Source organism: Uloborus diversus, chromosome 7, assembly GCF_026930045.1.
Source record: "Uloborus diversus isolate 005 chromosome 7, Udiv.v.3.1, whole genome shotgun sequence".
Taxonomy (NCBI): Eukaryota; Metazoa; Arthropoda; class Arachnida; order Araneae; family Uloboridae; genus Uloborus; species Uloborus diversus.
The window spans coordinates 16,060,673-16,087,722 of record NC_072737.1 but is presented as its reverse complement, the minus strand read 5'-3'; the positions used below and the strand labels follow the sequence as shown (position 1 = coordinate 16,087,722).

Here is a 27,050-nt window from a genome sequence, read left to right as displayed (position 1 = left end):
TGCACTAAATGATATCTGATGCATGTTTTATCTTATGGTCACAAAGTCCTTCAAGTTCCCTTTCCAAATCAAAACCTCTTGTGGTAATGGAACGAGTTGTTCAACCTGGGTCAAAAAATCTCTTGTCCTGGGTCAAAAAATCTGAGCTGGAAAGGAAAAACTCCAAACTTAGTTCATGCCAAGAACCTGATTTTGAAATTGGAGAGCCTTATGCCAAATCTTTTTTGGAGGGTCTCTCTGTATTCAAGCTTTACAATTTTAGCTATTGGCAAAAACCATTCTAGCCATTTTAGGGTCTCTGGGCCACAGCCTGGTTGGTCTATTCAGTGATCAGGACCCTATGACATCAGCAATGACTTTCCCTTGCACTCTACAACGGTCACCTAATCAGTGCCTAGTGTGAAAGCTACGTAGCAATCCTCCAGTGTTATGGTAACACAGGGTTGCCCCCTTAGGGGACGTTGTGGCTCAGACTGCAATTGAAATTTTTTACTGGGTGTTGTTTTGAGGGGTATTTTTCTCTTTTTTTTTTGGAGGGAGGGGGGGTTGGCTGGCTAACAGGTAAGGAGTGGTGTGGAGAAAAGTTAAAAAAGTGTTCATTCATCAAATTTGATGAGAATCTGCTAAAAGATGTTTACAAGAGAAATTGAATTATAACCATCCTGTGCATGTGCTATCCCTAATGTTGAGTCTCTAATAAATGCGGTCCATATTTAGTTAACAGTTAAGGTCCCATCAGGGCCGGATTTGGAAGTGTGGAGGCCCCAGGGCAACGAAGGAGTGGAGGCCCCTAATCAGGGTTCGAAAATATCTGATACATTGGTACATATATCCGAACATTTTGATATATATGTATCTATCTGATATTTTCGACCCGTGTAAGTTAGGATATTTTGTAAAAATTTTACTGTGGGGGGGGGGGGGGGGGGGCCTTTGTTGTGGAGGCCCCGGAGGAGTAGCCCCACTTGCCCTCCCCTAAATCCGGCCTAGGGTCCCATGAGTGCCAATCGTCAGTATCGCAGCTCGCATGTTTCTTGGTAGAGATAAAACTAAATGCCGAAAATAGAAATAGACGCAGGACTTTAAATTTGAAAGCAACGCAGATTTCAGCAAGCTTCTGTTAAAAAGGATGCATAACTTAGTTTTGTCTCTGTCAGCGTGTTTTGTGACCCTTTCATATCCGCCAAAATAAAATGAGCTTAGTGAACTAAACCTGATTGCAATAGTTCTGTAACATGCAAGGTTGCCAGGATTCAATTTCCCAACTTGGCCAGTATGAACCAAAGTTGGCCAATTATGCAATTTTTTGTCCCTTGCAGTAGTACTCAAGTACCTTCACTTTGATTTCTGTTTAAATGTGACTTGTGTTATGGCGGGGACTGGGGGAGAGTCTGTTTCAGATTTTAGAAAGAAATGGTACAAAGTACTTTTTGCTTTGAAAAATATTTATTGCGGTTTTTGTTCTCTGTAGTGATTGTATTATTAACTGTCATAATCACAACATGTTTCCGTGCTTCGACCAGGGCAATTCCTTGCGTATGTCTGTGTATCTTCATGTGTGGGTATTTAAGTGTATAAATGGGGACTTGTGTGATTGTGAAAAAAATTAGGAAATATATATATTTATGATTTAAAAGGACTATGTATTATAATATTGAAGTTGTTAGTCTGTTGGACTTCATTTTGTAAATGACTTGTACAAAATAAATATTATTTATCTAAATTGTGTTCTGTTTTTCATTATTGCAATTATTTTTGCATTTAGTGAATCGAATGCTTCTTTAAGCAGCTCACTTTAGTTCATAAAATCTACCTCTGAATAGAAGAATATTTATTTTTATTTATTACGAAGATTCAAATTACTCTACAGTACACTCATCTTCAGTTAGTTTTTGCTATAAACTAATTCAACAAATCATTAGAAAATTAAGTAAAAAATAGTTTAAAACGCTCGCATGTGCTCCATTTAATGTTTCCATCAAGTTCGATCGAACGCTCCAATCAAACGGAAAAAACTGAACACGGGCTCAGTTCTATCATGCTCAACGAAAACGGTAAAAACCCGATCCTTGAAATGAGATTTTTTTTTTCTTTATCCAAAAAGAGTATCGAATGTGCAAGAGACAAATGAATAACTGACGAACAAAAAACGCTCTTAAACTTGAGACTTCATCTCAAACAAACATGTTAAATTTCCGTCATTTCAATATTAGTGCATAAAAGGAGAGGGCATTCTGAGGATCTCTCCTGAAGAATTTTGTAAATTGAAGTTTAAAACTTTTAAGCTTAGGTTTAGGAGGAGGGGCTCTTTGTAGAGAAAATCCAAAACTGGAGTCAAAGCGTTCAGGGTCCCCCCCCCCCCCCACCAGAACAAAGCAACTCTCGATTAGAGGAGTAGAAAAAAGGAAAGACTGTCGCTTGTGAAATACAAGGTTTTCGTTTGACTATGAGAACAATAATTACCCGTATGCAGTAAATCACTTTATTCTTCTAGGTAGCTTTCTCTCTCTGGCTTAAGTCGAGACAGGCTATATTTCATTTGTGTTTAATGGTTCAGGAGCCTCTGCTTATACTATCCCCCCCCCCCCCCCCAATCCCTCCTTAATGTAAAAGGTGTCTTCATAGAGGACTTCCCCGTCCGGAAGTTTTGTATTTACGAACTACCCCAAAACAGAAAAAGAAACTCCTAAGAAGCTACTAGATGAAGATTAGAATTCGCAACAACCAGTAGCGTAGCCAAGGGAAGGCTCCCGAAATGAATAAGAAAATTCAAAAATAAAAATGTCCATTTTTTACTTCCTTTTACAAAAAAAAGGAAGTCTTGTATTCGCGAAAAAATCGACTTTATTTCCATTTTACTCACCCCCGAATGAATATTGAGATCGACCACTCGTGGATAAATGCCTAAGAACGTATAGACACGCGAAATATCCATTTTGAAGATTCCCAAGTTAATTACAATGAATTTTCTCGTGACGTATGTATGTCGCATAACTCAAGAACAGTAAGTCCTAGAAAGTTGAAATTTGGTACGTAGACTCTTATTGGGGTCTAGTTGTGCACCTCCCCTTTTGGTTGCATTCGGGTGTTTCTAAAGGGGTCTTTTGCCCCTTTTGGGGGGAAATCATTGTTAATTTCGATGTAAACTCAAGTGGTGTTATTTGGCGATATATCGCCAGTCTTTTGGTCGCCAACTTGGCGACAAATTTGGCGATTTTCTTTTTTTTTAAATTTTGTTTCAATTTAGCCACTGTTGGTGATATTTAGAGAGTAAACTATTGAATCACATTAAAATTGCCAGTAATGGGGTAATGACATTTAATTGGAGTAAAAGGAAGTCATGTGATGCACACATCAGCTCGGTTTTTTTTCCCCCCCACACATAATTGAGGTAGTGAAAAGCAAAGGGATGCAAGTGGCAAAATTTAAAATGTGGAGATAACCAGGACGCATGGTAGGTGAACCCAACGACTGCAACACTGAAATTAGAACCTAGGGACTTTCTGCCTCTGAGCCAAAGAGTGACATAGCTCGGATTTCTCTGTTCAAACTAACTACGTCACTTAGAGCTAGGGACACAATCAATCAAAGTGGAACCCCAAGCCACTCATATTCTAGTTATAAAACATTTGCTTTTCAATGCCTTCAACTTGGGGGGTACGTCATCGCCAATTATACGCAGAAAACGTACTCGTTGAGTCCGTTGGTATGAAAGTCCTGCGTTCGATCCCAGCAGTTACCGAGGGTGCAGGGTTCTTAGAGACTTCGTCCGCTTCAGAACTATGCCTAAGTTATGGACGTGGTGAAAGATGGTGCTGCCAGAGACCCTAAAGTCAGATTTCTGCCCTTATAGAAGCCTTTGTCGCATTTTTTCCGCCTTAACTCCTACTCGCTGAGATAGAAGGGCTGTTGTATATCCCTAATGGCACCAGTAACAACAACAGCTCTTTCGACTTTTAAGTCCATTAGTCTTTTCTTTTAAACGCGAAACATTCAAAAGTAAAGGTATGAAAATTCCTATCAAAATCATAATATCAGTAGCAGGCCGCCGTGTTTCTTTCGTAGATTATCAGGTGTATCTGATTGAAAACCCTTGGTCTGGGCTGATAAACTCGTTCGAAATGAGGTGGAAAACAATTCTTTTGAATGGTTGAGAGCTTCATTGTGTATCAGATAAGATCTAAAAAAGCCTGTAAGTTTAATATTATCTCCGAATGACAGAGTCTGGTATAGTATTGGAAGGCGATAAATTGGAACTATTGGAAAAGATATTGTTCGTTAAATAGGTAAAATGCTTGGAAGAAGATAAAAAGGCTGTAGAATTCGTAAGTAGAAATATATATGTATAAGGAATCATTTCTTCTTTTTATAAATGTGAATTAATCTATTGTAAATGCTCAAATAACGGTGTTATAGCTTCAAAGTGCAATTCTAAACTTCCGTCTACCGTCAAAAGGAATAAAACATTAGATCTCTTTTTAAATTAAAAGTTTAATTGATTTTTTTTTAATTCAATGTTAAGTATAATGAGTTTGCCAGTGGGTGTTGATTGATCATAGGAACACTGTGCCCGAAAAAAAGCCACTTTTTTAGCGTTCGAAACTGACAACTAGACGAAAAAAAACCTCCGAAATCATTTTCAAACTGTAACCATTCAAATATAAAGAACCGCCAAGGCATTGAAAATAATATTATTCACCAGTTTGACTAAACTTCGTTCACGGGAACGATAACTAGATATAAACAAAGAATTGCGCTATTTTGCGATCTCAATCACGTGTTTGACGTGGATAAAAACAAATTGGTGCCAAGCAGACGGCGAATACAAATCCTATTGGTTAACTACTTTTTTTATTATTCAAGAGAAAAATCCCCAAAAGTGGCATAGCGGCGCAAACCTTTTTGTTTACCTTCGATCTATGTGTTCCGTGAATTAAGTGTAAACATCCCTTTCGATTGCTGACTCGCTGATTAGTCAAACGATTTCTTAAAATCAGGCAAAGTTACGGTAACGTAATCATGAAAAGTTTCTGACACGCTTGGCGCAAAATAAAGGAATCAGAACATCAACAGCAATTAAAAGTTTCACTAAAATTTGAAATACTCCGTCGAAACAAGTAAAACAAGTCATTAAATAACGTTAAAATTCCACGTAAAACGTAAACTAATTTGCCAACTAAGCTAAACGTCATTAAAAGCTTTGTATCGCCAATCTCGCAAAGTGATCATTACGCCACCGTAACCAAACCAACCCGTTCTAGCAATATTAGCAAGGCCGAAATACAGTAGTATCTAGTCTTTGGCGTCAAAAATTTTGATGATATTTGATAAAATTGCCATGTGGCTCAGTTATCGAAATCTACTCTTTTCAATGCTATAAACTTGAAGCAACGATCATGAAGGATCTAATTTTCAAGCTTAGGGATTAAGATAATGATTACCCCAATTTATGGCTTTATGTTCTGCACAAACTTAGGGAAGATTTCGATAATTGGGAATCTGGCGATCTTTCTTAATTGGCGTCAATTTTTGGCTTCAGTACCAGCGCGAGAACTATTTTTCGTTTCAAATCTAAACAAAGAAAACGGAATCACACGGTTATTCACATAGAGTTACTATAAACCAGCAGGGTTACCAAAATAAAATTATTTACGCCAAAAATACGACGACCGCACCAGATTCCCAGTTATCGAAATATCCCCCAAACTTACCTATTTTATGACTATAGCGATTTTTCAGGTACTGGTTGAGCACTTCTTTGGATTAAATGCGTGGAATTTAATGGATTAATGAAACGCAAAGATTTGGCGTGCTTTTCCTTTTCATAGAAAAACAAACTAAACCAAGACATGTGGCCGAAGGTGCACAAACATCTTATTACCATTACATCTCTAGGACTGCCTCTACTTCTCTTAACGATAGCAGTAACATCATTACCAACTGCCAAAGGTAAGGAAATAAATCCTTTAACTTGAAAAAAATATTTGTGACTGTTCAACTTATTCGCCATCTTGATGAAAAAGGGATAAAGATATTTTGCAGCGGTTTACCAAATATTAGACTATAATACCTTTATTCTGGCTTCATCAGCAAGCCCGAAATGCTCAACCGCAATGGTGTCTATGTCCATAGATATATAGTATAGCTAGATGCACAATGGGGTCGTTTCCAAAATTTTAAAAGTATTTTTTTTCTGAAAGAGCATGCGTAAAACATAGAATCTGAACATTTTTAAAATTATTTGTTTAATATTTTTAAAAAATTACTTTAATCGGTGCGCTTTCGTTGTTTACGCTTCTGCCGATGACGTCACAAATGATGAAATGCCATTCACTGTTGCCATTCACAAGAGCAAAATATTCATCTCGCATTTTTACTCACGTGTATTGGCAACGATATAGTTTATAGCAAGCGTAGAGCGCAATTCGCAACTCCAACAAACTATAGGGGGCGCTGCAGCCACTGTCTAATGGCCGATGAAAAAACTAAAAGAAACGCACGCTGTAACATATAAATTGCTTCTAAACTTAGGAAATGATAGACATTTTTATTCGCATGTATGATTTTTTGTTCTTTATTCATTTGAAAATATTTTTCAAAGTCTTTTGGTTATTCTGACCCATATAGAAAGAGATTAGAAACCAAAAAGTATTACGAAAGTAAACAATTAATGCAGAACACACAGTAAGTTGTTCTGAAGCAGCCATTTTCACGATGTTGAATTCGGAATTCATCAATTTTTGGTTCGCTTCGAACGGCATTTTCATTTTGTACCGTTTTTTCTATACATTAGTACATATTAAGTTCAATTTCGTGACATTTCCGGCATTTGTTGAAATTTTTGTCACATAGTGCACATACGTGGCAGACTGTCAAGAGTAACGTTTAACACTAGATAATTTATTTCTATGACTATATGATTGGACATCCAAAGAAATCATGCATTTAATTCATTCGTCATGGAAATGATTTACCTGATATGCGAAATCTTGTCAAGATACATTATTCTTTCACACAATTTTAAAACCATAACCCTATAAACAGATTTTTGGCGAACTTTTATTGTTCAAATTCTTAACGTTCTTTCTGGATTTTTCAATCTGTTCTACGATAAATATTTTCAAGAAAATTTATTTGCATACTGTCTATTTCAGTAAGATTCTGTAGTAACAAAGGTTATTTAGATCATTTATGTGGAATTAGGTTAAGGAAAAGTGTCCAGTCAATGTTGTTAATTTCGTTTTTTTTTTTTTTTCATCGAATTGAAAAACTGATATTTATTCAAATTCACTCAGAACAAGATAAATAAAATGTGTACTCACAGTTTATATCAGATATTTTTGATGTTACGCTGTTGCGGATGACGATTCCAAACGATGAATTACGCAAATAAAAAAAATACACATAACAAACTGTTTGTTTTGCCCAAAATGAACACGTGGAACGCAATGTTTTAGTTTTTCCTGCAGTTTTGTAAATATCCGCAAGGTAGCGTATTCGAGCGCTGAAGTTGCGAATATTTAATTCGCTTCTTGATTATTATAGCGTGGAATCGCGGTAGAAAGATGCGCAACAGTGCATCATTTGTGACGTCATAAAGACCACGCCTTGTTTGAAAAATCGGACATTTAAAAAAATTAATTTAAAAAACTGTGGGAAAATGAAAGCATTTTCTGGGTCCATGTTATTATTTTTGCTTATTCTATCGATTTCAGTGGTAGTACTTTTGACAGAAGGAAATAACCTCATTCTGTAGCGAAAGCCAATGGACGCGCGAAACTTGAAATAGACTGGAAAAAGCGTAGCCTACCAACATCACACTAGAGACACACTTTCCAGTGTGGTGTTGATCCTACGCGGATGCAAAGCTGTTTTGCTTTCATCAGGCTAGAGCTGCTAATAGATAGGCCGACGCATCAGCTTAAGTTTAGCCTTTTTGGATCGGAGAGCGTGTTTGAGTGGTTGTCTTTTCTGGCGAGTAATCGCGTTGGTAATTGTCCACTGTAAGCAATTATTAGCGGCATATGAATCTAGTCTAGATATATAAAAATGGAGTTTGGTAAATTTGTTCCCTAAGATCTCAGAAACTACGCGGCAGATTTGGCTGAAACTTTCACCGTTGATTCTTTTTGGTACTGGGAAGGTTTATAGACCAGTTCGAAAAAAATCCTATTGATAGTTTTCTTTTTATTCCATTTATTCCAATTTAAGTCCCAATTTTAGCATAAATGCCCCAATTTGGGGACGAAAAAATCCTTATATATTATTTCTGTAGCCTGTTTTTGGTTTCTACGCCAAATTTCCCTCAATTCTTGATCGATTTCTTTGATTCACGGCTTATTTTATAGCTTATGGTGCTGGCTACTGACGAAAAAATAGACCCAAGGTCTGAAAATTGTTTCTTTTAACCGAAAAAACCTGTTTTAAAGAACCAGAATAAGGTTTTCGGTCAAACTTATAACTTTAATTTGCGCTATGACCGACAGAGCTGAGTAGCTTGATCGGCAGAGCGTTCTCTTCGTAACCAGAAGATTACGTGTTCGGACCCACGTCCGAACAATCTGCAACAAAAAAATTAGAGAAATATCGCGCATTACATGAACACTGAATTAAATGAATAACAACTATGAGGGAATAGAATAAATGAGAACGAAATGCTCCTTGCTGATATGAAAACATTCAGTGATTTTGTGCTAAATTACTTCGAAATTACACGTGTTTTTTTTTTGTTTTTTTGAAGCTTCGGCTCTGGAAAGAAAATTAAAGCATAATGTAAGCGAAAATATAAGTAACAGGTTTAAGATTTCAGACTACAAAAGAATTGTTTTTTGTTCAGAAAAAAAATAATAAATCGTATATTGAAATATATATTCTTCTAATGAGTTTTTGACTCTTTGTACGAATAAATAAAATACTACCTCAATTTGAAGGGTAAAATATATATTTTTTCTTCTTTTTGCTAAAAAACAAATAGCTTATCATTTTTACTACATTCGAAAGCATAGTTCAATTTATTTTGTATTTTAACCGTGCCTGTTAAATGATGAAAACGTGCTGCCATCTAAGTTATAACGGTTTAAGCAGCTTGCGATAACAAATTGTAAAAATTTTCAAAAATAAAAACATTTTTCTTCGATATCTTATCTTATATATTAATCCCCTCTCATTTTAAAACTTATCAGGCTGGCCAATGACGAAAAAAAGACTTACGGTCGAAAATTCAAGTTTTCGAAATCGCCTCTTGCTGTTTCAAAACCTTGATGCTGCCTGTAGTTTTTATGCATTTTTTTAAAGCAAAGTTCTAATGCAGTTTTCCTTTTTTTACGTCGCTTTCGACAAAAAAAAAAAAAAAAAAAGCCTGTGTGTGTGTTCATATTTTAATAAAGCTTAACAGCACTGGACTTAGTTGTTCGGTTTAATTGATAAGTTTTTTTCGGTAGAGCGTTCGGCTATAAACTATTTGAACTTCGGGCAAGCTTGGGCTGTCCGACATAATATCAAATTTATATTAGTATTACGCATTACATGTGCTCATAACATACACACCTAATAAAATAAATGCAGTGGGAATGCTACTTGGTGTTTCGACTCCTTTATGCAGGCTACAGTTATCATTCGGATAAGTTGATTGTTAATCGAACTGTGTTCTTTGACTACATCCAGACCACTCAACATAATGTAAGCATAAAAAAGTATTAGATTTACCTAAAGAAATCCTTTTTGTGCAGAAAAACATTTTTATTGTATGCTAAAATGTAGATGTTTCTAATAGCAGTGTTCGACCTTTTGTACAAATGAAAAAATACTACGCCCGATTAAAACTACGAGTTTCACTCAGTAAACCTTTAATTTTTTATTCGCGCGAATACAATATAAAGCATTAAAAGTATTATCAACTTCATTAGCAAGAAATTATTTTCTTCTCCTCTGCTTTCTGCTGAAAAAAAAAAATACATTTTGTCTACGTTCGAAAAATTACACTTAAGAACGGACTCAGTTCAACTGGTTTTGGTTTTGAATTTTAAGTGTTCGATTAAAAGAGAAACATGTGAGGGCATTTAAGCCGTAACGGTTTAAAGCAACCTTCTATGTGAAATAGTTCAATATTCAAAGATAAAAACACTTAGTTTCAATCAAATTTATTACTTCTCTAGAATGTTTGTTTCAGTCGCTACGTGAGATCTTCGTCATTCTTTAATCAAATTCCATGCTTTGCGAATAATTTTAAATCGTATCATGCTGGTTAATGAAAAAACACAGATGCATGATCTTATTATTATTATTTTTTTTTTGGCAAAAAGCTTTTTTGCTGTTTTTTACTACGCATTCCTTCAATGAATAGCTTTCGAAAAGGAAGGCGCAATTGCTAGGTTTGTTGGGGTGTCGGGCTGTTAATCAGAATGGCGCCAATTCGAATCCGTGCCAATAAATATCTCTTTAATGTTTCTTTTTTTCCCGTCAGATGCTGACATGTGCAGGACTGTATTTGCCACAACCTGTTTTTTTCACGAGTCACCACTCAGCCACACTTTTAATGACATTTATGTTTGCATTGAAAATATGTACGATTAAAAGGGGAGCTATGATCAAATTATCACAACGTTGTATTTAACGAGGTTTTGTTATTGATGTCTTTAAATTACATGCCTTCTCTTCGGCGTTTACTTTTTTTTCGGTTCTTCGTCATAATGTTCTTCCTTTGAAATTCTTAAAGAGCGAAATGCCTTATGGAACGATTTGAAGCACAGTGCGGAGTTCCGCACGGGTCGACTAGTACGTGCACATAAAAATTATGTGTCCATCGAAAGCGCTAATTTTTCTGCTGAAGATGGCACCTGCTAGAAAGTTCTAAGTTGTATAAAAAACGAGTTACGAGCTTTTTTATTCCATGTTCGAAGGCTTTCATCAACCCAATTCATTATTTAATGTATCATCTCAACTCCCAGTTGATAGTTGGAATTGTTGTATTGTTGAATATTTTTGCGTTTCGTCTGACTGTTCAAGGCTTTTCTCAAGTTAAATCTTAAAGTAACGTTTTTACACAAAATTGGCTAATAATTAATGGATTTGGCTGATCATTTTCCATTTAAACGGAACTTTAATGCAATTAATGGTTTTTATTATTATTTTTGATGATTGAACACTTACTCATTATCCAATCAACCAGCAGAAATATCGTCAAAATTTTTGCAGAAAGATTTCCGTAGCTGATGCATTTGGCAGTTTTTTTCAACGTCGCTGTTTTTTGAAGCCGAAAGACTACGTCATAATGTTTCTCAGCTTTCACCATGTAAACAAAGTATCGCCAATCAAAGGATCTTTAAAAAACTTTTTTTACTGTGTTAAATAATCCAGCAACTAAATTAGGCAAATCCATTAACACCAGAAAAACTTCCATTAATTTTCCTTTTTGCACAATTTCAAACAATCGCCAAATTTTACTACTTATTTTGGAAACATTTCGGAAGAAACTCTTTAACCCCATTTTATGATGACCAAAAGTATCTCAGCATCTGGCGACAAAATTAATATCATATCGTTTTACAAAGTAAGGAAAGAAGGGGGGAGCATCATCGAAGGTAACCCAAAACGATTCCTGAAAATTCACACCAAGAGTCCACAACGATTAAAATTTCCCAAAATAACTAAAGCAAGTGTATAAGGGGGTTTGCGAGAGCGGCTACATTTTTTTTAAACACTTCGTACTTCAATAGCTATACAGAGAAGGTTTTAGACTCCATGTTAAAAAAAAAAGTACCAACAGATTAATCTTTTTAAACATGAGAAGATTAATTTCATGTCTTGGAAGTTCTTCAAATTTGTATATACTTAAATGTCGTGCTTTCTTTTCTAAATAAATACCATTTTGCTCTTTATACTTAATGCTATTTTAGTTTTATGAGTAAGGAAGAAGCTCGATTTTAAATCACGTCAAGAAGGTGTGTTTTAAATTCTTTCACTTAAAACAGAAAACAAAAGCAAGTAACGATTTTTTCTCATAATTATTACTGACCCAGGCAACGCCGGGTATTTTTGCTAGTTGTTTATAAAATAAATATTATTTTCTGCATAGAACCGGTTTCTCGTTGTGAGTCTTGTTAATACTACATCTATGGTGGTGCCCAGCCTACGGCCCGCAAAGCTGACCCGTGTGGCCCACTGTTAACAATCGAAAACCATTTTCTGTAACGTCCCATAAACGTTCCAGACAATCCAACCCCCAATAACCCTCACTGATAGGTCCGTCCTTTTGAACGGTATATTGTTAACTATAAATTAAAATTTTAGACGTTTTGATGCTCCCTTGTACAGGGGTGCCTACAGGGGGGGGGGGATTATGGCGCTAGTTGCGCCATCAAAATTTGGGGGGGGGGGATTTTTCTTTCTGGAAAGTTTTTTCTTTCGAACATGAAATTTTTGAATTTTGGAAAGAAAAAAATATTTAAACTCATTCAACAAGAAATAGATGCATTAATAATGCTTTTTTCAGGTACTCTTAAGGGCAATCTCCCCCCCCCCCCGCAATTTTTCAGAAGTGGAGCCGCCAATTTTATTTTAGCGATGCAACTAACAAAGAAAAAGGGAAACTTCGTTGTTTTAAAAAATGAAAACAGTAACTGTAAATGAACAATTGAAATAATAGTGCCAAAAAGTGTTTTTTTTTTTTTTTTTTTTTTTTTTTTTTTTTTGTGAAATTTGAATAGAAAATGTAATTTTAAAAAACAATTTAGGAACATCCATGATTCTCTTTTAATAAGAATATCTAAGTAAGGGCTGCGGAAATGTACGCTTCAAACATTTTTATCAACGAAAAAAGAAATATTCAGTACAATACACTCTTTACTAGGCCGCAAAGTGGGTATGTCTGTATAGTCGAAAACTATGGGTTCGGCTCAAATTAAAGTAGTGTGCATAGAGTAAAATTAGCATAATGGAAGGGAGGACCGGCGACAAAACTGACTTGGTGCACGCTTTGTCTCTCGGCGGCCCGGGTTATACAAAACCATGCTTCATGGTTCTTCAGTTTAAAAAAAAAAAAAAAAAAAAAAAAAAAACATAAATAGGAACAGCTTCATTAGGATATCCCATAGAATAGGGGTAGCCGAAACATTCCTTTTTTTTTTGATGAAAAATGTTGTCCTGAAAATCATTACTAAGTGGAGAAAAATATATGGGTCGCCGAAATAAGTTTGAAATAGAGAGAGAGAGATGCCAGAGAGAGTCCAATGCAAAGAGAGATTCAAAGTATTGTGGTGAATACTCACAACAAAAGTTCTAAATGTTGGAATGTAAAAATCGTATGTAAATCAAAGCTTGATCAAGAGATGCAGGTGGCATATTTAAAATAAAATGAAGTGGAATAGAGACCTAAGGTATCTCAGAAAATTACCCACATCCGTTCAAAATGTTATAAGTCCTTTTCCTAAGGCCGCAAACGCTTGTATTGCAAGAAAACAAAAATATTAGGTGAGAAATTGAAAACTTTATTATGAAAAATCCTACCAGATAATTGTGTTTGGCAAAGGAAAATTGGAAGAAAATATTAACACAATATGTTTACCAATAATCAAAATTTAGAATGAAGATAGGAGAGATGTAGCAAGACTGAAAAGAAGAGTGGGGGGAACTCCAAACCCTTCTTTTTACGTCCCCAAAGCTGGCCTGTGAGTGACTTTTTAAAACTTAGGTTTTGTAAAACTCCCGCACTCTCAGAAATGGACTTTCAAATTTGACGAAATTTTCTTCGTTTTTGACGAAACCACTTCCAGGGATATGCTCCGAGCGAACATTTCGTCAAATTGAAGAAACTGCTTTTGTTAGTGGTTTGAGGATGCGAATTTCGTCAAATGTAACGAAATATTTCTTCATTCAAGTTTCATCAAATTAACAATCATTTTCGTAGTTTTGAGAGCATTAGTTTCGTCAAATTAATTTCGTCGTATATGAGGACGTTAATTTCGTAAATTTTTAAGAAAATTTATTTGCTTTTTTTTTTTTTTTTTTGAGCACATTAGTTTTTTTTTTTTTTTTTTTGAGAATACAGTCGAACCTCGTTAATTCGAACACGCTTAAAACAAATAACTGCTGAAATGAACTTTTTTGCAATCCTTGTCTTATTGTTTATTGTTTTTTGGATAAAGCGAACCACGTTTAATAATAATCGATTTTAATGGTCCCTTTAAGTTCGTTATAACGAGGTTCGACTGTATTTTATAAGATTTGTGTGCGTGTGATCAAATCCTAACTTCAGAATCTTACCACCGTAGTTTCCCACTTTATTGCGTATAGTCACTTTCACAGGCCCGTCATTTACGGGGTCAGGGGGGTCCCCCCTGACCCCGTAGGAATTGACCCCCTCCCCCCCTCCCGTCTTGATTTTTGAACATTCATGTTTTTACACATGATTGGCCGTTGTTTTAGTTCGTTTTCTGTAAAATTTTTATTGAGTACAGACTCTTTGTCATATTTGGGAAAAAATTGAAACCACGGGCCTGCAGTCCCCCCCCCCCCCATAAAAAAGACAAGTAATTGTTTAAAAAAGAGGCACATAAAATATGTCAAGCAAATTTTTATTTATGTAAAAATGCAAACAAACAACTTCTTAAAAAAGGTAAAACAAATCATTGCAGATTGAGCTCCCCATGGTATCTAATTACCCCCCCCCCCCATAATGGGATTTTCCTTCAAAAAATCTAGTTTTTGTCGGATATTTTCCAAGTTTGGCACAGAGGTTCGTTATTTGAGGCTCGGGAATTCACACAAGGTCGTTTATGTCCCTCTATGTGGGGGGGTGAGGGGGGACAGACGAACCCGCATTGGGGGTTCTCCGTATTAAAAAAAGTTTTTGTCCGATCTTTTTTAAATTTGCCACAAAGGTTCTTAGATGCTCAAGAATCACGCAGGGTAGTTTTCATCACTTTATAAGGGGAGGGGGGGGGGCCTTGAAAAAATCCAATTTTTGTCGGATCTTTCCAAAATTTGACACATAGGCTCTTTGATGCTCGGGGATTCACGCAGGGTGATTTTCGGCCTTCTATGGGGGGGGGGGGGCAACCCCTATAGTAGTTTTCCTACAAAAAATTCAGTTTTTGTTGGATATTTCCGAATTTGGCTGAGTTTCGTTATTTGATGCTCAGGAATTCTCATAGGGTGGTTTTCTTTCCGCAATGGGGGGCAACCCCCATACGGGAGGGGTTCTTATAAAAAAACAGTTTTTATCATATCTTTTCCAAATTTGGAACAGAGGTCCTCTGATGCTCGGGAATTCACACATGGTAGTTTTCAACCCTCCATGATGGGGAGGGGGGAGCAACCGCAACCCCGCATTGGGGGTTCTCCTTATATAAAAAAAGTTTTTGTCCGATCTTTTCTAAATTTGACATAGAGGTTCTTTGATGCTCAGGAATTCACGGAGGTTAGCTTTCGTCAATGTATGGGTTGGGGGGCAACCCCGATGAGGGTTTTCCTTGAAAAAAAAATCAGTTTTTAGTCGAATCTTTCCAAAATTTGGCATAGAGGTTCGCTCATTGATGCTCAGGAATTCTCATAGGTTAGTTTTTGCCCCGCTACGGGGGACAACCACCAAATGAGGGGTTTTCTTACAAAAAACCACTTTTATCATGTCTTTTCCAAAATTGTCACAGATGTTCTTTGGCGCTCGGGAATTCCCGTTTTCGTAACGCTATGGAGTGGGAAACCACGTGTGTGTATGTGGAGGGGGGGGGGGTCTGATCTGTTCCAAATTTCGTACATTTGTCTTTTAATGTTTCGGAATTCTCAAGTGTAGTTTTCATCCCGCTATGTGTGGCAAACCCCATAGGAGTTTTCCTTATAAAAATCCAGTTTTCGTCGGATCTTTTCCAGATTCGGCCCAGATATCCTTTGATGCTGGAAATCCACATAGGATAGTTTCCCATGGGGTAGTATTCATATGGGGTACTACCCCATGTGATTAAAGAACCTATGTGCCAAATCGGAAATAGATCTGACAAAAGCCTGGATTTTTGTAAGGAAAAACTTTCCTAATTGGGGAGGGGGGTGCCCCTAAAGGGGAAAGAATATTTCATACTGTTTGAACTACATCGCTACACCGCGATGCAAGGATGGCGATGCATCACGATGTAGAAATTCCTACATCGCCCTGCCCCTACTAAGAATATAAAAGTGCTACTTCCTCAGCAGACATTGGGTTCTGGAAAAATAAATCATGTGCTACTTTTACGCACAGTTGGATCGATACATGCTCGAAAGAAAATTGCTGAGAAGTTTCTTCTTCATTGCATCGCATGAAAAAATTCCAGAAAAAAAAAAGAAAAAAAAAATTTTTATCCAACTTATACCACAAATTTCAAAGAAAAAGTACAATAAAATGGACAACTTTAAGTTAGTACATATTTGTTCTAAAATTAGATACAGAAAATAAAATTAGATAATCTTAAGAAAAAGACCACCTTTTTCTTTTTCCAATTAATTATTTGTTTTATTAATTTCGCTTGTATGTAGAATGTTAATTTGGCCAAATTTATGTTTAATACAGGAACTTTATTATTGCATGCATTTCATACTTCATACTTTGAAAACAATTCTCTGCCAAAATTGCAAAAGGTATTTGAAAATATAAATCTTAAAAAAATGCAGATGTGAAATAAATCTTTTGGTAAAATTAATTTAGTGTAATGTTTGTTAAATAATTATAAAAATATATCTTTGCTTTTTACCCCTAAGTTTTTATTTTTATTTCCAAACATGTGTAACATGAAATCAATGTATAATATACGAACATTTAGAATATTGTTATAATTATGAAAAAGTCTTCGTCTGTCCTTGTTCCGATTATCTCCGTGATGTTAGATCCATCCTAAAAAAGTTTTAAAAAGAGAATATATACATAATAAGTAAAGGTTTAAGTCGATGGGTGTATGCCCTCATGCACATGGATCTTTTTTCTATTTCGAGGAAAGTTTTACGATTAAATTCAGCAGTTTATTTCTGAAATAAAACATGTTTTCACGATTTCTTTCAAAATCTGAGGTTTTTTTTTTTTTTTTTCTTAAAATGCTACGATTCGCTTGTGACTTTGAAAAGCATCTGATTTAATTTTCATATTTTTCAAAATATATGATTATTTCAATGCTGACAGCTTTTTTTCAAGCAGATTGCAAGAATGAGTTATTTTTACAGCGGAATGAACAAAATTTTTATTTAGGCAGCTAGACTCTCAGTTAGTTTCTGAAATTAATTTCTGAATAATATTCTAAAATTAGAGTTTCTTCAATTTATCGAGAATCATCATTATTTAGCCATTAAACGAGTTAATTCTTTTGCACATCAAGTCGTGAATTTTCATTTTTTTGAGTTATAAAAAAAATCAAAAGTGCGAAAATTGTTGATCTGTGATTTTTTTTTTTAATTTATTTTTTATTTTAACCGATAGCCAAAATACACCTTTTTTTCCGATTCTCGTGTTCCGTTTTCTTCACGAATGTTTTCTGAAGTACTCTCCCCCCCCCCCCCCACCTAAATTAGTTCCAATAAAGTACTTATGAATTAAGTAGTACTGAAACTGGTGATTATGATTTTATTTGCACTTTTTCAGAGATTTTATTGTGCTATGTTATCAATAAACAACATTTACTTACCGAGCTTTACCTTCTTAAACCACTATCAAATTAGAGTCAAAAACCCAGGGCTCCAACACTCAGAGCCACGCTCCATTTCATAAGATAACTAGTAATTACATAAAGCTACCTTCTAGCTGATGGATAGGGATTTAGTAGAAAAAAAAAACTGATTTTTCTGCTATACTGGGATAGAGTACTTACAAAATGGGGTGTAGCTTAAGGGCGTGTGTACTTCGGATTTTTTTAACTCAGCTGGTAATGATTTTAAGAGGGAATGCTTGCCAAGTAAAGTTGTTAATTGATAATATGGTACCTTGAAATCTTTAAAAATTATTCAAACAAAATCATAAAATCATCAGAATCAATCACTAGTACAAAAATATTCAAACGTAACTCAACTTACTAGTTTGGGACGGAGACGAAGGGAGTATCACTTTTTAACTAAGCATATTTGATTTTTAAAATATGCAATTTTCACGCAGTAAATAAAAAAACGCCAAGGAAGAAGAGCTGCCAAAGATAGGGGAAACCCAATAACAAAGTGCACTTTCTTGTTTGTTTGTGTCTTGAGAACTAATTGACTGATATCAATGGATTTTTTTTCAAAGGTATATAATGAAAAGAGGGACTAATGTGGTGAGCTAAGCTTGTTACATATATAAAGCTTATCATATATTTTCATTATCCTTTTAATTTTTCATATATTTTCATTATCCTTTCAATTTTTCAATTGAAGTTCGGTTAAATTTTCAGACATTTTACTTTATATCCAGCAAAATCACAACTCCAACTAAAAGATTTGGATTTATTGGAAGTTCATCTATAAAATGCTTCTTAGTCTGATTTAATGTAGACCGGGATTTCTCACTTTTTGTTGACAATATCTTGAGGCGGCAAATATGGCAATAAAATTAATGCTGCATTTATTTTAGCTGTAGAAACTATGTATAATGGAAAAATTCATAATTATGACAAATCATGTAACACAAATTGACATAGAAAAACTTATAAATTTAGTGCATGAAGCGGGAAAATAAACAACAAAAAAATGCTTATTATAGTTATTACAATTTTCAAACATGCTATAGGATCTTTTCTTTTTTTCTTTTTAAATCGAGGTTAAACATTAAAACTTCACTTCAATAATTTATTTTAATTTGCGGAAAAATTGAAAAAATATTGAAAATATTCTGCTGAAATATCAAGCACAAAGATAGAGTTCTTTACGGAAATTAATATTTTCTCTATCTTAAAATGATTTCATCAAATTGATATTTACTTTACTTCATGTTTTATGCAAGTAAAAAAAAAATAAGGCTGCACAAATAATGAACATAAGCACCTATTGCTAGAAACATCTGCCGCAGGGAAAGAGATTATATAAACAACGTATTCCATGTTGAAATTAAAAGCTTCAAAGTTCTATGCCTTTTATAAAAGCGCTGTATTTATCATCTGTGTTAGTTAAGCTACGGTGGAGGGGTTTTTTTTTTTTTTTTTTTTTTTTTTGTTTTTTTCCAAGTTTAAATTCGTACAAACTCTTTAGTCATGTTTGTAATTTTTTGTAACGAAATAAAGAAAGTACGCTTTTGGAAACAAATGTCAACAAACCAACATTTTCTTTTACAAATAAAAAAAACAACGCTAGCTAAGCCTAACGTGGAAGTGACTCAAAGTTAACACACACAGAATTCTAAACCTAATCGAACCGTTCGTTTTCAATTTTAATGTGTTTTAAATACAACTATAAACACAACACTAAACAAAAATGTAACAATACAAGGCACATTGCACATACAAATTTCAATAAATACTAACCTTTTTTATGAATCCTTTAGAATAAATTGAGGTAAGATAATTTAACGAGCAAGTACAAGATTGAAACGAAAACTCCCAGAATGCACTGCAATGTGACGAAATCGGGACGAAATAATTTCGTGAAAAATTTGAGATTTCTGGTTTCGTCAAATATCACGTGATTCGGTGACGAAAGGATCGTCGAAAATAACGAAATAGTGCTCGAGGATTGCCGGATCGTCAAAATTGAGCGTTTCATTTTTGACAGTGCGGGAAAACGTTCTCAAACCCCATCCCTTACTCTAACGTCATTAAAGATGGCCTACACCTGAGAACTTAGGACTGCAATTTCGAAAAACCGTGAGAGTGCCCCAAACGTTAACCTCCGAGAAACGCCCTCTAAATTAATCATTCATCATCATTCAAGGCCAAATAAATTTCGTCTTTTCTACTTTAATTTAAAAAAAAAAAAAAAAACTCGCTGACGTTTCCCGAAACTGTCGTTCTCCAAATATTACCGAAGATCTTCCAAAATTTCATTGTAAAAGGCTTCAATTCACAAAATGTTTCGGGGGATATATCCAAAACCTTCTACCCCTCTAACATTACTTAAAATCATCTATGTTTGCGTTAACTGAATTTCAATTTTAAAAATTTGGCAGGGGAGGACTCCCAATCTCTCCACCCATTAACATTACCAAAACTCTTCTAAAACTGCGGTTTCAACAGATCGAAATTTTTACGAGAGAATGCCCCCCCCCCCCTTTCCTTTCTCTCTCTCTCGCCAACATCATCGAAAAATGTCTTAAATCTAGCTTTTAGTGCTTCAATAATGAAACATTTCTGGTCGCGAGCACCTTCAAAACTCTCCCCTTCCCCTTTTCATCGAAGGTTGGATCAAATTACGTTTTTGGAGCTTTAATTTCAAGAAACTGCCGATGCACTAAATTTTCAACAAAAAAAAAAAGTCTACAATCGCGTTTTTAAGACCTCAAAATTTCAAAATATTTCGGGGGTGAGGGCGCATCTCTTTTTCTTAATATCACCATAGATCATCTAAAACTGCATTTTTCGAACTACAATTTTCCAATTTTTCCCGGAGGAGAACCTCCGGACCCCCCACCCATTACACATTTCACAATAAGAAATAATTCACAATTGGGAATGCGTGCTTGGAGTTTGCATTTTGATAAATCATAGAACGATGACCCCGAGTCTCTTCCTCCCTTAACATCACCACAGATCTTCTAAAACTGTGTTTCTCAGATAACAATCTTGAAAATATTCGGAGGAGATGCCCCAGATCATCTCTTCTGAACATAATTTAACATAACGTACGATTGTGTTGGAAACTTAAATTTGGAAAAAATATCGGGAGATGTTATGCTGGACCTCATCTCCCTTTCCTCCCAAACTTAAAATATAGTCTAAAACTGTATTTTTATGTCTTCAATTTCGAAATAATGCAGGAAGGTAGCCCTCCCACACCCCCTAATTCTGACTGAATATTATTCTTACGATTAAACTTATATTACTAGTACTAAGGTCTAGTAATATGACTATCCCTGCTAAACCAGAAGCCAAATCTTCTCTCTCTCTCTCTCTGCACATTAAAATATGCATTTGAAACAATTAAGGGCCTGCCAAAGCGTACCCCCACCCAGAAGTTGTTTGACCTAGCGACGACCCTGGTACTCCTTTCCAAAATTTAATGACCGTGTCTCTTTTTCAATGAAGGGAACACATCACAGACGGCATGGAGTTGGTGTCCGTTTCAAAGTTGGAACAGACGGTTTGACTTCTTTTCAGTTTTTTATGCATTTTCTGGAAGTAGCACAATTTTGCATGATTACGTGTGGCAGTGATGAGAGTCATCTAAAACTGCGTTTGTAGTACTGCAATTTTGAAAAATTTATAGGAGAGAGCACCTGATTCCCCCTTCTTTCTTTCACATGATCAAAGACAAGCCTAGAATTGCGTTTTTGGAGTATCAATTTCAAAAAACTGCCGGGTTAAAGGCACCGAAATTTACCTTCCACTAACAGTATAAAGATCTATCAAAACTGCGTTTTTAAAGCTAAAATTTGAAAAATTTAAGTGGAGCCCCCCCCCCCTTCCCCCCCCCCTCTTTTCAACATTATTGAAAAATCGTCTTACATTTGGTTTTCAGGGCTTCAATTTCGAGAAAATTTCAGGAGAGCTGCCGAAAACTCTTTTTCTTAACGTCACAAAGGTCGGCAACAATTGCGATTTTAGAGCTTCAATTTCAGAAAACTGCTTTTTCCCCATCCAAAGATAGCGTTTTTAAGACTTCAATTCCGAAGTTAAGAATTTAACTTCTTTTTAATTCTTTTTAGAAAGTTTTCCTGGATCTCTTCTTTCTCTAACATTGCTGCAGAAAGTCTAAAACTGTGTTTTTAGAACTACAGTTTTGAAAACAAAGGAGAGCCCTCCTTAACACAACGTTAGAGTATCTACAATTGCGCTTTTAAAATTTCAATATTGAAAAATTACTGGGAAGGGGCCACCAAACCTTTTATCTCCCTAACATCAGCGATCGTCTAAAACTAGTTTTAAAACTACAATGTCGAAAATTTTCCAGGGGAGAAACCCCCGGATCCCCTATCTAAGTGACGATAAATTCCCTTTTCAAGATACATATTGCATACATCTAGTAATGACTCCTTCTAAGCCAGATAGCTGTATCCACTCTCCCTGTAATAATTCATACGTTCGAAGAAAAAACAAGGTGTAGCAAAATACAGGGGTACTCAAAACTTGTTTAATCAAGGTCCACGCTGTAAAATTTGGGAAGACAAGGCGGATCAACAATCCAACAATATTTCAGTTCAAATAGTATTTGTTAGCGCTCCCCCCCCCCCCTTCTCGTGATTTTGACTAGAAATTTAACACTCTAAAAACTGCACTGAAAGTTTAACTTCGCCAAGAATGTCCGAGTCAAATAAACACTCTTGTAATCATTTACGTGCCCCATAGTTATCTGAGTGGACGTTGATGGTATATTACACCTTAGAAATCTACCGACTTCAGCCGGGTTTGAACCCGTGACATCGGCCCAAGAAGCCAATTTATAGGAGCAGAACTAAATTCTTGCTTATCCCAGCTTCTGCTGTAACGAATTAACCACTATACCACTCTCTCTTACAGATGAAGTATTTACAGTATGTCTTCTCGATGCAGTTTATCTGCATCGGTAAAACTAAACGTGCACTTTAATTCCAATAAAAGCACCTTTTTTTTCTAGTTTTCGAAGGTTATGTAAGAAATAAATGAACAATAAAAAGAAATAAACAAATAAAAGGTAAAGTTTTGCATCCTAGGTATCTGCCTACTCTGCCTATTTAGAACGTCACTCTAGATACATTTTTTAAACTAGAATGTATTACAAGGTTTTCAAAAAAAAAAAAAAAAAAGTCAAAACGCATTGTCCAAATGATGGTTTTTCAAGTAGGAAAAATTCCTTAAAATATTTTAACTAAACAATGTATAATTTTGTAGTTTGCGAGAGATTTCGCCCAAATTGAAATATTAATGAACTGATAGCAATACTTCAATTTATTAATTAGAATTTTGTTTTGGTTTAGGGCTTTCACATTCAGGTATTCCACAGAACATTACTTGCAAAAGTAACACCGACTGCCAAGCAATTAATGGATCGATTTGCCAAGACAGCATCTGCGCATGCCCGGAAGACAAGCCTGCTTTCGTCAATGTGACCATCAACGCGACAGTCAGTGAAGGTTACTGTTTAGATTGTAAGTACATTTATTTATGATTTGTTTTGACATCTCGACGGGGGGGGGGGGGACAAAGCGTATGAGGCTGTTAAATCTATCCTTTTTTTTGTTTTTAATTTTTTTTTAAAGTGAAGTTTTCCATTGTGGGGGAGTAAAGTGTTGACGGAATTGAAATGCTCGTGTTTTTAAATTTTAAATAACTTCTGCAAAAAGAATCACACTAACTTGATTTTTCCTTTAAAATTCATCCGAAATCCAGTCTTTTTTTTTTTTTTTTTTTGGCCCAAATTACTTCTGTCTAGAGCAAGAAGGATATGAAAGTTTTCGAAACTGACGTAGGACGTCATGCAGGGGCGGCAAATAGAGGGAGCAAGAGGGGGCGGTAGCACCCCCAAATATTTTGCTCAAAATATTAAAAAATCGGGAAATTCAATTCACATAACGCGCGAATCAGTGATCATATGCAATAATTTAAAAAAAAATCTGCAGACAATCTTTAGTAAAAGTTGATGAAATTCGAGACCTGTCCAGACAAAAGCAACTGTTTTTCGCTATTAGGGTAATAACTTAGGAATTCCTGAATCATTTTCAGAACTTCCAGAATAAAAAACAGATGGAGAATAAGTTTGTTTCGACTGAAGAAGAAATTTCCTCATATGGGTTAAATGGCTCATACTTTTAAGTTCAGAGTTAAGATGATGCTTCTGCTTCTAATGTGAAAGGGCAGTGTACAGTAAAGCCCTCGATCCGAGAGACGGATCCAGGGCTTTAGTGCAGAGGTGTGACTGGCCCGATTTTTACGAGAAGTTCCGTGGTATTTTGAGTTCGTTGTTGCGCGTATATTTTAAATGTATGTTCAGTTAGTGAGTGAACATTGATTCCTTCTGTTAAGAGGCATATTTGAGCAATTCAATACATTGTATACTTTCATGGAAACTTCTTACAAAAGACACGCTATTTTTGAAAAAAATTCGTGCATCAACAAATACTTTTGTTGGGTTTACTTTTGTATTTCTTTAACTGAGAGGTACAAAATGGTATTCAAAAGTTAAAGCTAGAACTCTTGATTGAGCTCCTATTAAAAGTTTCTTGTTAATTTGGAATTATTAGACCCATTTAAAAAAATATTTAAAAAAGTGATAAAAATTCACATGATGATGCAAAGTTCTATGTTTGGCTCAATATTTTGTATCAAATAATAGATTCATTCAGTTTCTAATGAAATTAACACAAGATTTAGTGATAGGTCTAAGTTCAATATTATATGTGCAGGTTATTGAACAAGATAAATAAAATATTTCAGTTACATGTAAAAGTTGTTGAACGAAGCAAAAAGAATTGTTTTGTGAAGAGCCAGTGTACTTCAATGATGAAAAATGAAGACTAGAGCACAAATTTTAAACTTGCGTGGTTTTTTTAAAGAGAAAATTTTTAAAGATGCATTTTCTAACATAACTTTGTAGCTTCAATTATTTTTCGCCGATTCCAATCAACTCAGCTAACTGTGAAAGATCATTTTCGTGTCTCAGAATGTTAGAGATTTTTTTTTTTTTTTTTGGTGCATGATGCCATGATGGGACAAGCAAGACTTTCATCTTCAGCTATACTGCCAAGAGCATGCCACTGGACATTGACGGAATATAGTACCAAGATTTCCTTTTTTTCTGGATTCCAAAAATAGAACATTAAAAATTTACTTTAGAAACGGCAGTAACAAGATCTTTTCTGTTAGTTTACTATAAAATAAATTAAAAGCGTGGAAATTAAAATTTGAATTTCTTTAATGACCTTACTTAAAAAAAATGTACTGGTATTTTATTCCATATTGAGAAAATTCATGTTTAAAAAACTCTACCTCCCCAAATGAAATGTTGAAATACCGCCCCTGACGTCATGTCCACCACGCTCTTTTAGCAAAAGTAAGCTTCCACCCATAATATCTCTGCAATATTTAACTATGCAAAGATGCGCAGTGAACTTGCAGTACAACGCGATTTGACGTAGATGAAATGGATACAATCCCAGTTTTTCCTAAGTAACGTATCTCAGAGCTAAAGCGAACTCCTCTCCCGCAACATAAAATTTTTCGGACGCAAAACTCTGACCTTTGTATCGGCTTCGTTATTGACTACTAATCTATTGGCTTCGTCCGTGGATTTTCATCCCTTTGTCAGCACTGAACACGAAAGTTACAATACTCTATGTTACTAGTCTAAATCTTGCTTTGCTAGTGTGTACGAAAAACCACTTACAGTTGAGGAAAGATTTTATGCAGCCACCGCTAGTTTATGTAGAACAGCGGTTCCCAACCTTTTTCTCTTTGCGAACCCCTTGGAACAGGCAAAAAAGTTCGCGAACCCCCTGATGTTGAAATTAGTAACATGTAAGAAACAATAAAAAAACAGCATGTTTGCTTTCCATTTTTTGCAGCATTTGATTGCAATAAACAAAAATATAATTGTAAAATATCATTAAGTGCAAACATTAATAAAAAGTTAAAACTACATCTACAAGAAAAATTATAAACAAGAAGTTTTATAAACCAACTATTTTTTTAAGCATACTTTAAATTGGGGAAAAAATCCTTAATGCGATATTTGTGGCTGTTTGACGGAACAAAGAAACTGAAAGTTTGGTTCAATGTCTGACAGTTTGAGTCTTAAATCAGGCTCTGCATTCAATCTGCTTCGGTATTTATCTTTGAGATAAGTATAGGAGGAAAATCCTTTCTCGCACAGATATGTTGTACAAAATGGTAATAAAATTCGAATTGCTTTTTTGGACAAAACGGTATAGTCATTTCTTACACTGAGCCAGAAGTCAATTAACGAGAGCTCTTTAAAGGTAGTTTTCAATGAATTATCACAGGATAACTCGATGAGCATTTCCTTTTCAGGTAATGTCAGGGGGTTCTCTAAGCATGGATTTCCTTCAAAAGGATTGCGTATCCAGTGGTTTGAGAGAGGGACGTTACGCCTATTAGGAAAATACTCGTCAAAAGTTAGTTCAAGATGTTGCAGATGTTCACATACATTTCTTTTAACGCTTTCATCAAGTTTCATTGAGTTTTCTGATAAAAAATACTAAGAGAAGTGAAACAAGAAAACTCACCCATTTCCAGGCATTGGATCCTGAAATTCAATTTTTTTACCATAGCTTCAATTTTATCATATACAACGAAAATATTAACAACTGCACCTTGCACGGATAGATTTAATTCATTTAATTTTGAAAAGATGTCAGCTAAATATGCAAGCCTTTGCATCCAAAGAGGATCGAATATGCAAGTGGAAAAGTGAAATGGATGATCAACAAAAAATGCTTGGACTTCTGACTTCAATTCAAATAAGCGTGTCAAAATTTTGCCACGGGAAAGCCATCTAACTTCTGTGTGAAGAAGTAAAGTAACATGAAGGCTTCCCAATTCCTCACAAAGCGCGTGAAATAGACGGCAGTTTGTGGCACGTGATTTTTTGCAATTTACAATTTTTACCGCATCATTCAAAGTAGCGGATAATTCTGCGGGAATACGCTTACATGCTAATGCTTGTCTATGAATGCAGCAATGAGTCCATTCAATTTTCTCGTTGATCTTCTTTACTCGCACCACAAAGCCAACAAATTTTCCTGTCATTGATTTTGCACCATCCGTGCACACACCCACACACAAAGACCAATCTATTCCATTTTCTTCAAAGTAACTGTTGACCAGTTTGAAAATTGCTTCTCCAGTTGTGTTGGTTTTCAAAGGTTTTGCAAATAGTACATCTTCTTTAATTGTATCATTAAAAATATACCTAACATAGACAAGTAATATTGCAGCGTTTGCTACATCAGTCGACTCATCAAGCTGGATCGCAAAATTATTCTCTTT

At 35.2% G+C, this 27,050-nt stretch overlaps 1 protein-coding gene across 1 annotated transcript in view; it reads left to right on the top strand.

The window, feature by feature from the left end:
* Positions 1–4,197: 4,197 nt before the first annotated feature.
* The window catches only part of LOC129226628 (uncharacterized), a 36,866-nt gene continuing 14,013 nt past the window's right edge, over positions 4,198–27,050 (top strand). The window contains exons 1-3 of the mRNA XM_054861258.1: positions 4,198–4,325; positions 5,740–5,949; positions 23,024–23,194. Of these exons, the coding sequence (XP_054717233.1) occupies positions 5,850–5,949; positions 23,024–23,194 (271 nt within the window). The 5' untranslated portion in view covers positions 4,198–4,325; positions 5,740–5,849. The remainder of the gene's footprint in view (positions 4,326–5,739; positions 5,950–23,023; positions 23,195–27,050) is intronic.